Source organism: Monopterus albus, unplaced genomic scaffold, assembly GCF_001952655.1.
Source record: "Monopterus albus unplaced genomic scaffold, M_albus_1.0 scaffold67.1, whole genome shotgun sequence".
Lineage (NCBI taxonomy): Eukaryota > Metazoa > Chordata > Actinopteri > Synbranchiformes > Synbranchidae > Monopterus > Monopterus albus.
This window is the reverse complement of record NW_018127947.1, coordinates 681,506-694,205: the sequence shown is the minus strand read 5'-3', so window position 1 is coordinate 694,205 and position 12,700 is coordinate 681,506. Positions and strand designations below refer to the sequence as shown.

General features: G+C 41.8%; 1 protein-coding gene across 6 annotated transcripts; it reads left to right on the top strand.

Moving 5' to 3' along the window:
- The first annotated feature begins 5,536 nt into the window (after nt 1-5,536).
- Nucleotides 5,537-11,016, top strand: stx4 (syntaxin 4). 6 transcript variants are annotated; one of them, XM_020604779.1, is made up of 10 exons: nt 5,537-5,759; nt 6,693-6,797; nt 7,151-7,250; nt 7,434-7,508; nt 7,594-7,664; nt 7,993-8,101; nt 8,257-8,330; nt 8,804-8,941; nt 9,015-9,125; nt 9,478-11,012. In XM_020604779.1, the coding sequence occupies exons 1-10, from the start codon at nt 5,730-5,732 to the stop codon at nt 9,553-9,555; spliced, it is 891 nt and encodes a 296-aa protein (XP_020460435.1). In that variant the 5' UTR covers nt 5,537-5,729; the 3' UTR covers nt 9,556-11,012. The 6 variants fall into 6 exon arrangements, with proteins under 6 accessions (XP_020460435.1, XP_020460436.1, XP_020460433.1 ...); XM_020604780.1 differs by lacking the exon at nt 5,537-5,759 and adding an exon at nt 6,015-6,041 and having other exon boundaries at nt 9,478-11,015; XM_020604777.1 differs by lacking the exon at nt 5,537-5,759 and adding an exon at nt 6,032-6,093 and having other exon boundaries at nt 9,478-11,016.
- The last annotated feature ends 1,684 nt before the right edge of the window (nt 11,017-12,700 follow it).

Genomic DNA, 12,700 nt, shown 5'->3' with positions numbered 1-12,700 from the left:
GTTCTTCTCTGCAGAAACAGACATACATACTAAACCATAACATTTACAGTGATGACATGTTATTCCACCCTAAACTTGGTTATTACAATTATTGGTTATTACAACAAGCATATGTTTTAGATTAATGAAAAATCAGAGACACAGCAGTTTGTGCATTTACCAGTGTAGAGAGTAGGTCTTTTGTGTGTGCAGAGGGAGCTGTGTGAAATCTGATAAATGTTGAATCTGAAGACTACAAGTTTAAAAAAAATCTGTAGCCAAGTACTTAGAAAGGAACAAGAATCTGCAGCTATCTCTAAAAATGCTCTCTGGGCTGGAGGTCACTCCATGTCATATATCTGCAGGTGTAAACCCCATGCAACACAATACACTGAAAAGACAACAAAATAAAATTAACTGTTCAACAAATGTTTCACCTTCACATTTCAGTGTAAAAGAGTTGCATAGAAATATCAAACAAAATGTATCAATAGAATACCATGAATGGCCTGATTTATCTCAAACTACACTATATGGTCAAAAGTATGTGGCCAACCATATGCTGTACCTATAGGTCACAGTTAACACAAATAAACAACAATCTGTTTTAAACATGAAAAAGGAGGGAATCCACCTGCGGAGTTTGCATGTTCTCCCTGTGCCTGCGTGGGTTATCTCCGGGTACTCCAGCTTCCTCCCACAGTCCAAAGACATGCAGCTTAGGTTGATTTGTGGCTCTAAATTGCCTGTAGGAGTGAGTGAGCATGTGTGTGGTTGCTTGGCTACATGTCAGCCCTGGTAGACTGGAGACCTGTCCAGGGTGGACTGCGCCTCTCGCCCAAAGTCAGCTGGGATTGGCTCCAGCCCTCCCATGACCCTATTCAGGAATAAGCAGTATAGATGGTGGATTGATAATAATAATCATCATCATCAAAGGTTTTATTGCTCATTAAGGCAAATCTTCACAGCTTGACTGGATGTTGTGTATAAGCTATGCTGCAACATTTTGTGCAGGTAAATAGCGTCATCTTGTGGCTGTGAGAGTTAAATGTAGTAGGAAACAGCAGTTCTCAGTTACAGTGGTGTGAAAAAGTGTTTGCCCCCTTACTGATTTCTTATCTTTTTGCATGTTTGTCACACTGTAATGTTTCAGATCGTCAAACAAATTTATATATTAGTCAAAGATAACACAAGTAAACACATCATGCAGTTTTTAAATGAAGGTTTTTATTATTAAGGGAAAACAAAATCCAAAACTATAGAGCCCTGTGTGAACAAGTGTTTGCCCCCCTGTCAAAACACTGGTTTATCGCACCTGAGTTCAATTTCTCTTGCCACACCTGTTCGCAATCAAGAAATCACTTAAATAGGACCTGCCTGACAAAGTGAAGTAGACCAAAAGATCCTCAAAAGCTAGACATCATGCCGAGATCCAAAGAAATTCAAAAACAAATGAGAAAGAGAATAATGGAGCTCTATCAGTCCGGAAAAGGTTATAAAGCCATTTCTAAAGCTTGGGGACTGCAGCACCATAAGAAAGAGACTGGGCAAAAATGGTTTGCATGGCAGAGTTCCAAGACGAAAACCACTGCTGAGCAAAAAGAACATAAAGGCTCGTCTCAGTTTTGCCAGAAAACATCTTGATGATCCCCAAGACTTTTGGGATAATACTCTGTGGACAGACGAGACAAAAGTTGAACTTTTTGGAAGGTGTGTGTCCCATTATGTGTGGCGTATATGTAACACCGCATTTCAGAAAAAGAACATCATACCAACAGTAAAATATGGTGGTGGTAGTGTGATGGTCTGGGGCTGTTTTGCTGCTTCAGGCCCTGGAAGACATGCTGTGATAAGTGGAACCATGAATTCTGCTGTGTACCAAAATATCCTGAAGGAGAATGTCCGGCCATCCGTTTGTGACCTCAAGCTGAAGCGAACTTGGGTTCTGCAGCAGGACAATGATCCAAAGCACACCAGCAAGTCCACTTCTGAATGGCTGAAGAAAAACAACATGAAGACTTTGGAGTGGCCTAGTCAAAGTCCTGACCTGAATCCAATTGAGATGCTGTGGCATGACCTTAAAAAGGCAGTTCATGCCCGAAAACCTTCCAATGTGGCTGACTTACAACAATTCTGCCAAGATGAGTGGGCCAAAATTCCTCCACAGCGCTGTGGAAGACTCATGGCAAGTTATCGAAAACGCTTGATTGCAGTTGTTGCTGCTAAGGGTGGCCCAACCAGTTATTAGGTTTAGGGGGCAAACACTTGTTCACACAGGGCTCTATAGTTTTGGATTTTGTTTTCCCTTAATAATAAAAACCTTCATTTAAAAACTGCATGATGTGTTTACTTGTGTTATCTTTGACTAATATATAAATTTGTTTGACGATCTGAAACATTACAGTGACAAACATGCAAAAAGATAAGAAATCAGTAAGGGGGCAAACACTTTTTCACACCACTGTAAGTTTCACAGGCAGGTGTAAACCCCCATCCAGTACAGCACTTGGGCTAAGACAATATATTGCATAAAATACACTAATTGCTTGTTAAGTGTTTTCCCTACCTTAGAAATAGGATATGTGGAGGCTAAGTATAAGTGGTGTCCACATACCACAAAGGCAGCTATAGGAAGCTAGAAGCAGAACTTCTTACAGCCCAAAATGTAATTAAAGAAATGTATTTTCTCCCAAAATCTCCACTCACCACAAAGGCTCCACTCTTAAACCAAAGCTCGAGTTTTTATAACCTCAACCAGAAAAGGCCAGCAGACATTTTACAAAAAGTATACAGTGAGGAACAGAAGTATTTGAACACCCTGTGATTTTGCAAGTTCTCCCACTTAGAAATCATGGAGGGGTCTGAAATTTACATTGTAGGTGCATTCCCACTCTGAGAGACAGAATTAAAAAAAAATTTCAGGAAATCACATTGTATGATTTTGAAAGAATTTATTTGTCTTGCACTGCTGAACATAAGTATTTGAACACCTGAGAAACAGCAAGAATTCTGGCTCTCAGAGACCTGTTACTGTGCCTTGAAAAAGTCCACCTCTACTCCACTCATTAATCTAAATTAGTAGCACCTGTCTGAGCTCTTTAAAGACACCTGTCCACCCCACAGTCAGTCAGACGCCAACTATTACCATGGGCAAGACCAAAGAGCTGTCAAAAGACACCAGAGACAAAATTATGGACCTCCACAAGGCTGGAAAGGGCTACGGGGCAATTGCCAAGCAGCTTGGTGAAAACAGATCAACTGTTGGAGCAATTGTTAGAAAATGGAAGAGGCTAAAGACGACTGTCAGTCTCCCTCGGACTGGGACGCCATGCAAGAGCTCACCTCGTGAGGTATCACTGATTATAAGAAAGGTGAGGAATCAGCCCAGAACGATAGGGAGGAGCTGGTCAATGACATGAAGACAGCTGGGACCACAGTTTCAAAGGTCACTGTCGGTAGAACACTACGCCGTCATGGTTTCAAATCATGCATTGCACGGAAGGTTCCCCTGCTCAAGTCATCACATGTCCAGGCCCGTCTGAAGTTTGCCAAAGACCATCTGGATGATCCAGAGGAGGCATGGGAGAAAGTCATGTGGTCAGATGAGACCAAAGTAGAACTTTTTGGTCTAAACTTCACTCATCGTGTTTGGAGGAAAAAGAAGGATGAGTTGCATCCCAAGAACACCATCCCTACTGTGAAGCATGGGGGTAGTAACATCATGCTTTGGGGGTGCTTTTCTGCAAAGGGGACAGGACGTCTGCACTGTATTAAGGAGAGGATGAATGGGGCCATTTATTGTGAGATTTTGAGCAACAACCTCCTTCCCTCACCCAGAGCATTGAAGATGGGTCATGGCTGGGTCTTCCAACATGACAACGACCCGAAGCACACAGCCAGGATAACCAAGGAGTGGCTCCGTAAGAAGCATATCAAGGTTCTGGAGTGGCCTAGCCAGTCTCCAGACCTCAATCCAATACAACATCTTTGGAGGGAGCTTCAACTCCGCGTTGCTCAGCGACAGCCCCGAAACCTGACAGATCTAGAGGAGATCTGTGTGGAGGAGTGGGCCAAAATCCCTGTTGCAGTGTGTGCAAACCTGGTCAAGAACTACAGGAAACGTTTGACCTCTGTAATTGCAAACAAAGGTTTCTGTACCAAATATTAACACTGATTTTCTCAGGTGTTCAAATACTTATGTTCAGCAGTGCAAGACAAATAAATTCTTTAAAAATCATACAATGTGATTTCCTGAATTTTTTTTAATTTTTTATTCTGTCTCTCGGAGTGGGAATGCACCTACAATGTGAATTTCAGACCCTTCCATGATTTCTAAGTGGAAGAACTTGCAAAATCGCAGGGTGTTCAAATACTTCTGTTCCTCACTGTAACTCTTAAATTACTTAGAAACAAAACAGAAAGATAACTGACTTCTTATATTTTATGAAGAAAGCCTTACTGAGTCTAACTCTTGTTGAGAGTGTATTGAGTTGGTCAACAAATAATAAGTTACAAGAAAATTTAGGAGGTGAGAAAGCTACTCAAAAACAACTTTTATACCATTCTCTAGACCATTGTTGGGCTGTGAGAGAACAGGCCCCTGTTCACACACAGGTAAAAAGCCCATCACCCCTCTTATTCGCTGTATATATTATTCTCTTTGTCTGTCCTTTGACTGTCATGTAAGACAGTTAGTCAGGAATTGCTTCTTTCATTTGAGAAATATATCTAAATTAAGGAAGATTTTATCTAAGGGAGATCTTGAAATGATTATTCATGCTTTTGTTTCTTCACACATTGATTATTGCAACTCTCTTTTTACCTGTTGTAATAAGTCCACTTTAAATCATCTTCAGATTGTCCAGAATGCAGCTGCGAGGCTCCTGACAGGAACCTCTAGAACAGCTCATATTGGTTACCATCTTCTTCCCACTCTCCCTCCTCCTCTTCGCTGCTGGTGACAGGCTGGTTTAGATATTCCTATTCGGAGTCAGTGGAGGAGGAGGAGGAGGACTGTACTCTTCGGTCTGTAAACCAATCTCTTTTGGTGGTCCCCAAAACTCGTTTTAAATCTCGGGGGGACCTGTCTTTTCAGGTCGTAGCTCCAAGACTGTCGAATGCCCTGCCCTTGACTCTACGTATGGCCGAATCTATTGATGATTTTAAAAAACAGCTGAAGTCACATTTATTTAGACAGTTTTTTAATTGATTGGGTTTATTCATTTTATTTTGTGAGTCCTTTTTAGGTATATTATTTATCTCTTTCTATCCTTTGACTTTGTAAAGCACTTTGTAACCCTGTCTGTGAAAGGTACTATATAAATAAAATTTACTTATTTACTTACTCACTTTTTATTTAGCTCTGTGGCTTTTAATCTAGAATTATTAACAGTCACTTCTGCAAAGTCTTTAGCCGGTCCTGTGCCTGTGTCCCATCCATCTCTGGAACCTTCAACATTTTAGGTGAAGAAAATCCCAATAAAACTATTAAATTAATGAATAAACATGGAAACATATCCAAGTCAAATGTCTTGCGCAGTGACACTCGGCTGTCATAGGGGCGCTGATGAGTCCATGTTCAATAGTTTGAAGAGCACAAGAATAAGAAGTGTTGCTACTGGATCTTAGTTACTTCTTAAATGACATTAGACCAAAATTTACAGTATTACCGTTGGTTTAAAAATAATTTACCAAACTTCAGCGGAGAGTTGTAGCCTTTCTATTGTCCGACTATCTGCGTTACTCGGAAAATGCGGGACCGGACTAAAGAATTAAATAATGTGAGTATTAAAGTGAGCGGCTAACGTTAGCATTAGCGAGCTAGCTTGCTAACTTAGCCCAAGTCGCTCCTTCAGTAGAGTAACTACACCAAACTTCTGTGTTTGACTGTGACAACTTGGAATATTAACATGAGTCAAAATAAACAGCAAAAAGAGCAAACGTTTCCTGTGTCTGAATATTAACTTTACGAATAGTTTACTTCCAGTTTCCGTTTATCGTTAATCGCCAGGCCGGGATTGGGCAGGGCTCCCGGTGAATTTGTGATTAAGATGCCGCTTCATGTGTGTATCTTCTTCTTCTGATGTTTATTGGCGGTTTGCAAGCCAAATTAAGGTGCACCATATGTGTAATAGGTGTGAAACTCAGCTTTAAACAGACCTTTTCTTCTCTGACGTAATGTAGTCGAGATTTGTTAGGTCTAAGCGTAGTGATTTTTGTAGGATAAAATGACTGACAGTGACATTTTTGGTTGTTACAAATAGAATAAAGGTTTCACAGTTTTGAAAACGGGTTTTAACAGTGTTTAGCTTTTCAGAGTTAATATAGTCCAAATTTGACAAGAATCTAGACCGGGTCTGGATAAAAGCAGTCAAATTGCCCTTTGTTGTCTCAAATACTGGTCTCTGCTTGTTAATAATGCCCTGGTTTGACAAGCGTAAATGTAGTGGAATTTAGGGTAGATGTGGTCTGTTGTGGCCTGAATTGGGAAAATGAAATCCTCTTTTTGAAAGTGGTTTTAAAGAAGTAAATCTAGCACACTTTCGCAAGAATGAGTGGCTCGATAAACAAAGAAGTGCTCAATAGGCTCTCTCGTTTAAATTCTTCTTCTTTTTTCCCTGAAATGCAGACTCGGCTATCTCCAGTTTTGTTAAGTGAACTGTTGTGTTGTTGACTCTGTATTCTTTTTGTTTCTTTTCTCAATGTGACTGCAGAAGGCCGAGAGCTCAGACGAGGATGAGGAGGTCAAATCTCTGATGTCCAAGCCTGGGAGCTCTTCAGCCAAAGAGGAGAAGGAAAATGAAGCCTTTTTTAAAAGGGTACTTTTACCCTCTAAAAATTGTCATCACTCTTGAATCAGCCAAGGCTTGACTTGCCTCTGTAGCTGTTCCAAATCACAGTGCTGTCTTATGCTGGAGCTAAATTCAAACATCACATGGATATAATCTATTCTGTCATGGTGTCTTCTCTCTCTAAGTTTTGCTGTGTCAACATTTCAGTCTGTGTTGATCCCAGTCTCCTTGTACTGGGCTGACCTGGTGTCACTGCCATACTATTACAGCATGATTAATTAATCAATGTCAATTTAAGCAAAAATGCCAACAGGTATTTTACAGAAACCAACTCTGATCGAAGTTTGACTATTTGTTGATGGCAAACCTCCTGTTCCCAGGTGCAAGAAATTCACGAGGGGCTGCATAGTCTCAGGAAGATGGTGTCTGACCTGGAGAACAAGCAGAAGACTGTGCTGGGCGTGGCATTGCCGGAGGAGAGTAAGTATGTGAGGCCATCAGCTGGTCCACATCTGGATACTGACCACATCCATAAAGTACAAAAAAGTGTCTGACACCACTGGACAAAGTCAATGAGTAATTGAAAGGTTCGCGTTTCTACCGTTTAGTGAATTATAATAAACTTGTGTAGTGGACTGATGAGCTGTGTTCCTTTCGAGTTAGGTATGAAGAAAGAGCTACAGACTCTTCGAGATGAGATAAAGATGCTGGCGACCCAGATCCAGAGGAAACTGAAGAGTGAGTGAGTGTTGATAACAAGTGAACAGTGTTTACTTTTGGTTTTGTTTACTTGAAATACATTTGTCATGTTATCTTTTCACAGGTATTGAACCTAAGAAGGGAGAGGAGGATGGAAAATACGTTCCCATAAACATTCGAATGCAGCGGACACAGGTTCAGCCTTATTGTTGCTTTCATGTCACAACATCCTAGTGTGGAGTCTGTTTTTAGGATATAACTTATGCATTAGAGTTTTGATTTCCACTGATCTATCTCTTCACATCATCTCCTTTTTGAAATGTCAGACAAAAATTGTAAGCATTTTATTGCTCACCAAAAACTGAATGGTGGAATTTATGACAGAGCTGATATATTGAATGGCAGTAGGCTGTACAAATGTACCTAATAAACTGACCACTGAGTGTATATTGATACTGAGACTTCTGTCTCGAGCTACCGTGAAGTAAAAAGTATAGTGACCAAATGGTTTCCTTCTTTCCAGCACGGCGTCTTGTCCAAGGAGTTTGTGGAGCTGATGGGTTACTGCAACACCATCCAGGCCCAGTACAGGGACCGCAACGTGGAGAGGATACAGAGGCAACTTAAGATCAGTGAGTGCACGGAGCACGGCTGTGACTTCTTGGTCAGCTCTGTGGTCTGACACACATTGTCTCTGATAGAGGAAGTCTTTGGAGTGGATCCTTATTTTCATTTTCTGTCTCCTGAGACATTTCTCGAAACAGATCTAACATACTTCTCTCTTTAGCTGGGACCGAGGTGTCGGAGGAGGATCTGGACGCTATGCTTGAAAGTGGCCAGACGGATGTTTTCACTCAGAATGTGAGTGCACACCGATAGAGGAGGGGGTCGGCCCTGTGCCCGCCTGAGTCTTGGAAACCACAACACAGAAAAACACATTTACAGTTGCCAGTGTTTCCACCAAATGTATACTTGTAGCAGCAGCAGTGACTTTAAATGACATGTACAGTATAAAAATGTGTGCTCTGTTGTAGCATTGGGATAGACAACAGACCCGGTACGCATGTGAGGGAAAGTTGTGTCTTTAGTGGTGTTGGGGGTGGCTGTGGCTCACGAGGGAGGGCAGTCGGCTCCCGACCACCATAGACAACAGACCCGGTACGCATGTGAGGGAAAGTTGTGTCTTTAGTGTCGCAGTAGTTCATAGTGTGAAGACTCCTGCTGCCGTTTAATGTGGAGTTTGTCATGGATGAAACCCAGAGAGCTCATGACTTCTGAGATGTTTTCATACTTGTCACATAATGCATTACTGCTAATAAATATCTGGTGTACAGATCTTGAGCGACGCTCAAGCTACAAAGCAGGCACTGAATGAAATTGAGTCCCGGCACGATGAGATCCTAAAGCTGGAGAAGAGCATCAGAGAGCTGCATGAAATGTTCCAGTACCTCGCCATGGAGGTGGAGGCTCAGGTAAAGCAACGCTGGGAGTCTCTCAGGCTTGTTTGGGTTTGAACAAGTGTCTGATTTTCACACTCTTGTGCAGGGGGAAATGGTGAACCAGATTGAAAACAACATCAAAAAGTCCTGTGACTATGTGGAGAAAGGAAAAGACAACCTAGAGCAAGCAGTCAAACATCATAACAGCGCACGCAAGGTACAGTGTGGAGCCATCGCAAAACCCGAAAGATTTAATGACATGGACACTTTGACTGGAAAACTAATTCTTTAGTGGGCCCTAACGGTTCCAACACACCGTAACACTGCACTTACAGTATGTGCCTATGAAGGATGTTTGTTTAAAGCTGCAGTGTGTGAGGTGAGGTTCTATATTGCAACATTATTTTTAAAAAATGACAGCTTAAAAAAAGTGTATACAGCACATCAGCAGCTGTGTTTTTTCATCTGTCACCCAACTGAATAGGGACAGAAACTAATAACCTATTAAACATGAGAGAAATGAAAGTTTGTCCACTTAATTGTCTGTTTTTGCTTCTGTTCCACTGTAGAAAAAGGTTTGGATCGCGATCTGTTTGGCCATCCTCCTCCTCATCCTAGCCATCTCACTGGCCGTCACCTTCTCCTAACACCAGGCAGTGTGGGTCGGCTGTATATCGATTTGGCAGAAGCACATTTCCCACTTTCATGTAAATATCAGCCCACAGGATGACCGGGTGAATTTAGTCTGTCGTCTTCCCGCTACATCATCTTTTCACATTTTGTCTTCCTCTAACTCCCCTGCCCTCCTAATGGTTCTTTTTGTGTTTTCTTTAAAGAAGAGATGTGCTCTCTGTTGTTTTAACTCAAATAAACTACAGTCATGCCTGTATTTCCACTTCCACTCAAGCCACACTGCTGCTGGTTTATGACTCCTCATTGGGAAAGCTTGTGAACTGTTACACCAGAGCCCCTTCCCCCTATGATAAAGAGGATATAAGTGGCTTTAGTGTGACACAACGCAGTATTGAAACCTGATACCGGTGCTGATCATACTGTACTCAGGAAAACTGATTCTTGTTACGGTGTTTGTGGATGAATTGAAAGCATAAATTAGTTCGAATAGAATAGAGGTTTCTTTTATAGGCTGGTATAAATGTACATAACATTTCTGTGGATTATTTTTAAAACTTGATGTTTCTGCCTACATGTAACAAGTGTAAATATTTTTTGCAGCCCCACCCCCTTCATTTTTTATTATACAAAGGAGTCTCAGCACTGCAGTAACAGGCCTGAGGCCCCTTTCTTTTTGTCCTATCAGTGTGTTTATGATTTGACCATCATTGTGTAGAGCTGCCCCAACAGTGAAATCCTTTTTTAAAAAGGCATTTCAAAACCACCTTCTCCCTTACAACAAATGTATGTTTTGTTGTGCACTAATATTGCCAAGAACAGAGTGAGTGAGTTTTTATGTTTGAATTCACATAGCGATGTTTCAGCTGAGTCTCCTCAGCTCCACCTGACATGTACGCTGTACCGTCGCACTGTGCCTCCACTTCTCCACCAGGTCCCTAGTTTAGTAATTAGTTGATTTTAATTGAAAAATCCTGGTGCAGTAATGTGTTTACTAACAAGACAACCCCTTTATGGAGACAAATAGTCACCATTGTGCAACACAATGTGAAAAATACACCAAACCAAAACTTTCATGTACAGTTCTTGCTCAAGTCACCTTTAGCTTGTCTGCACACACGAGAGCAGACAGAAAAAGAAGAGTGACTTTGTTACTGCTGAATGTTGCATCACATTTATTTTAATATTTGTTTTTAAAATAAAATACTGCCATATTCTATTGTTCTGTGTTTGTCATTATAGGACCGTTTTGTGTAGTCCATATATATTAGCTGAAGGTTTTTTTGTAAGTTACACCAAAGAAGTATTTCACATTACTTAACAGCTGTGACATGAACCTGCATTTCAATCACAAACAAAAATCTTCAACACACTAAAAAAGTAGCAACTAATTTTTGGTCTTTTTATTCAGCTGTAATTGTCTTAATTTTTCAAGTAAAACAATGTGGAATTACAAGGGATCAAAGGAATGCAACAAAGACAAATCAAAGAGAAGACCAGCACAAACCACCCCACCCCACCCACCCCGCCCCCCAAAAATACCACCTTTGCTCAAAATTGCTTTGTCAAGTCCAAAAGTAAATTGACAATTTAGTCATCTGGAACTGTACCAGTAATTTTATTCACATATTTTGTCCAAGTATTTTTTTTTTTACATGAATAAAAAGCGAACTGATGGTGACAAAAGATTCAGGTGAAAAAGCTATTTAGTAGCGGGGGGTCCTTTTTGTTTCATTTTACTTTTTTCTTTTTTTAAACACAGAGAAGGTTGAGACTCCTGCTTCATCTGCATCACAAGGCAAAAAGGTTGAACTCCAATTGGCCTAAGAGGCACTCTTACTGTCAGTGACTTTTAGATGTCCTTATAATACATGGCAAACTTAACACTGCCTGCCTTTGGGAAGATCAGGAGAAAGAAGCTGGGTTTTGTCTCCAGATGTTGCACCTTTAGGACAATTTGTAATGCCATTTTCAGACCAGAGAGATGCACGTGCAGTGCCAGGGACCGATGGATAGACTTAAGTTGATGTAAAGACATTAACACCACAATGTACTCTGAAGCCGAAGGCCAAATTATCAGATGTGCAAGGAGAGAAATGCGAAGCTGGATTTAAAAACAAATCCAATGAACAGAAGTTAATATGAAAAAAGGGCCTCAAGCAAAGACAAGCTCCAGCATAGTGCAGCAAAGATCACATGACAGACCTGTTCTCTTCCTAATACTCTGGAAGAAATAATAAAATATGCATAACTTATCAACTGACTACAAAGAAACAATAGTCAGGACAGCTGATGAAATGTTCCAAACTAAACTCCCAAATCTTCAACTTACAATACAACTGGTCACTCAAAGGTTTTCATTTAGAACCCTAATAGAGGGTGTTGTGTAGTCCCATCCTAACACACAGGATCTGAGTGTTCAGTCTTTAATGATTACAGTACACAATGTGAACAACTTGTTACCTCTTAACCTTTTCCCCTTCAAGTCCCAGTGGTGCATTCAGCCACTGTAACATCTCTCGGTTTCAGGACGCGCTATGATGGCACGACATTTTTACTCTCAGTCCAGCATCCCTGAGCCTTCCCCCCAGCTGGAAACAGTTGAACTGGTGAGGGGACCAGCTCCAATAGGAAAGGGAGAGGGCCCGAGAGGCAGAGAGCTCTCTGGCTTGTGCAGCACTCAGATCCCTTGCGTTCATCAGAGTGCAGACAAAGCAGCAACCGTTGAGGTTATGACATGCTCTTGAACTGTGTTCTGCAACAACACCCTGGCTTCTATATTTCCCTTTGGCACTCCCATCATGTCTTATTGTGACGGTATGGATTAGAAGAGGAGCGGGTGCTTGCAGCCGGTGACCGGGCCTGCACCGCTGCGAGTGCTGCAACGCTGCGCAGCACCCTGTCCGGCGTCCCCTCTGCTCCTGAACTGCTGGTCACCTCCTGCGAGAGCTTCTGAGACCTCCTGCTGTCCTTCCGGCTATCCTGCTGTTGGTCCTGCTTCTCTTTTTTGTCTCGACTCTTTGCCCGCTCTGAACTGCGGTCGCTGCCGGAGGAAGCAGCACGGGAGCGGGACTCTCTGTGCTCTGTGTTTTGAGAGCTGATGCTGCGAGTGCGTTGGCTGCTGTTGCTGCTGCTGCGGGTTTTTGCCCGCGCAGCCCGCCC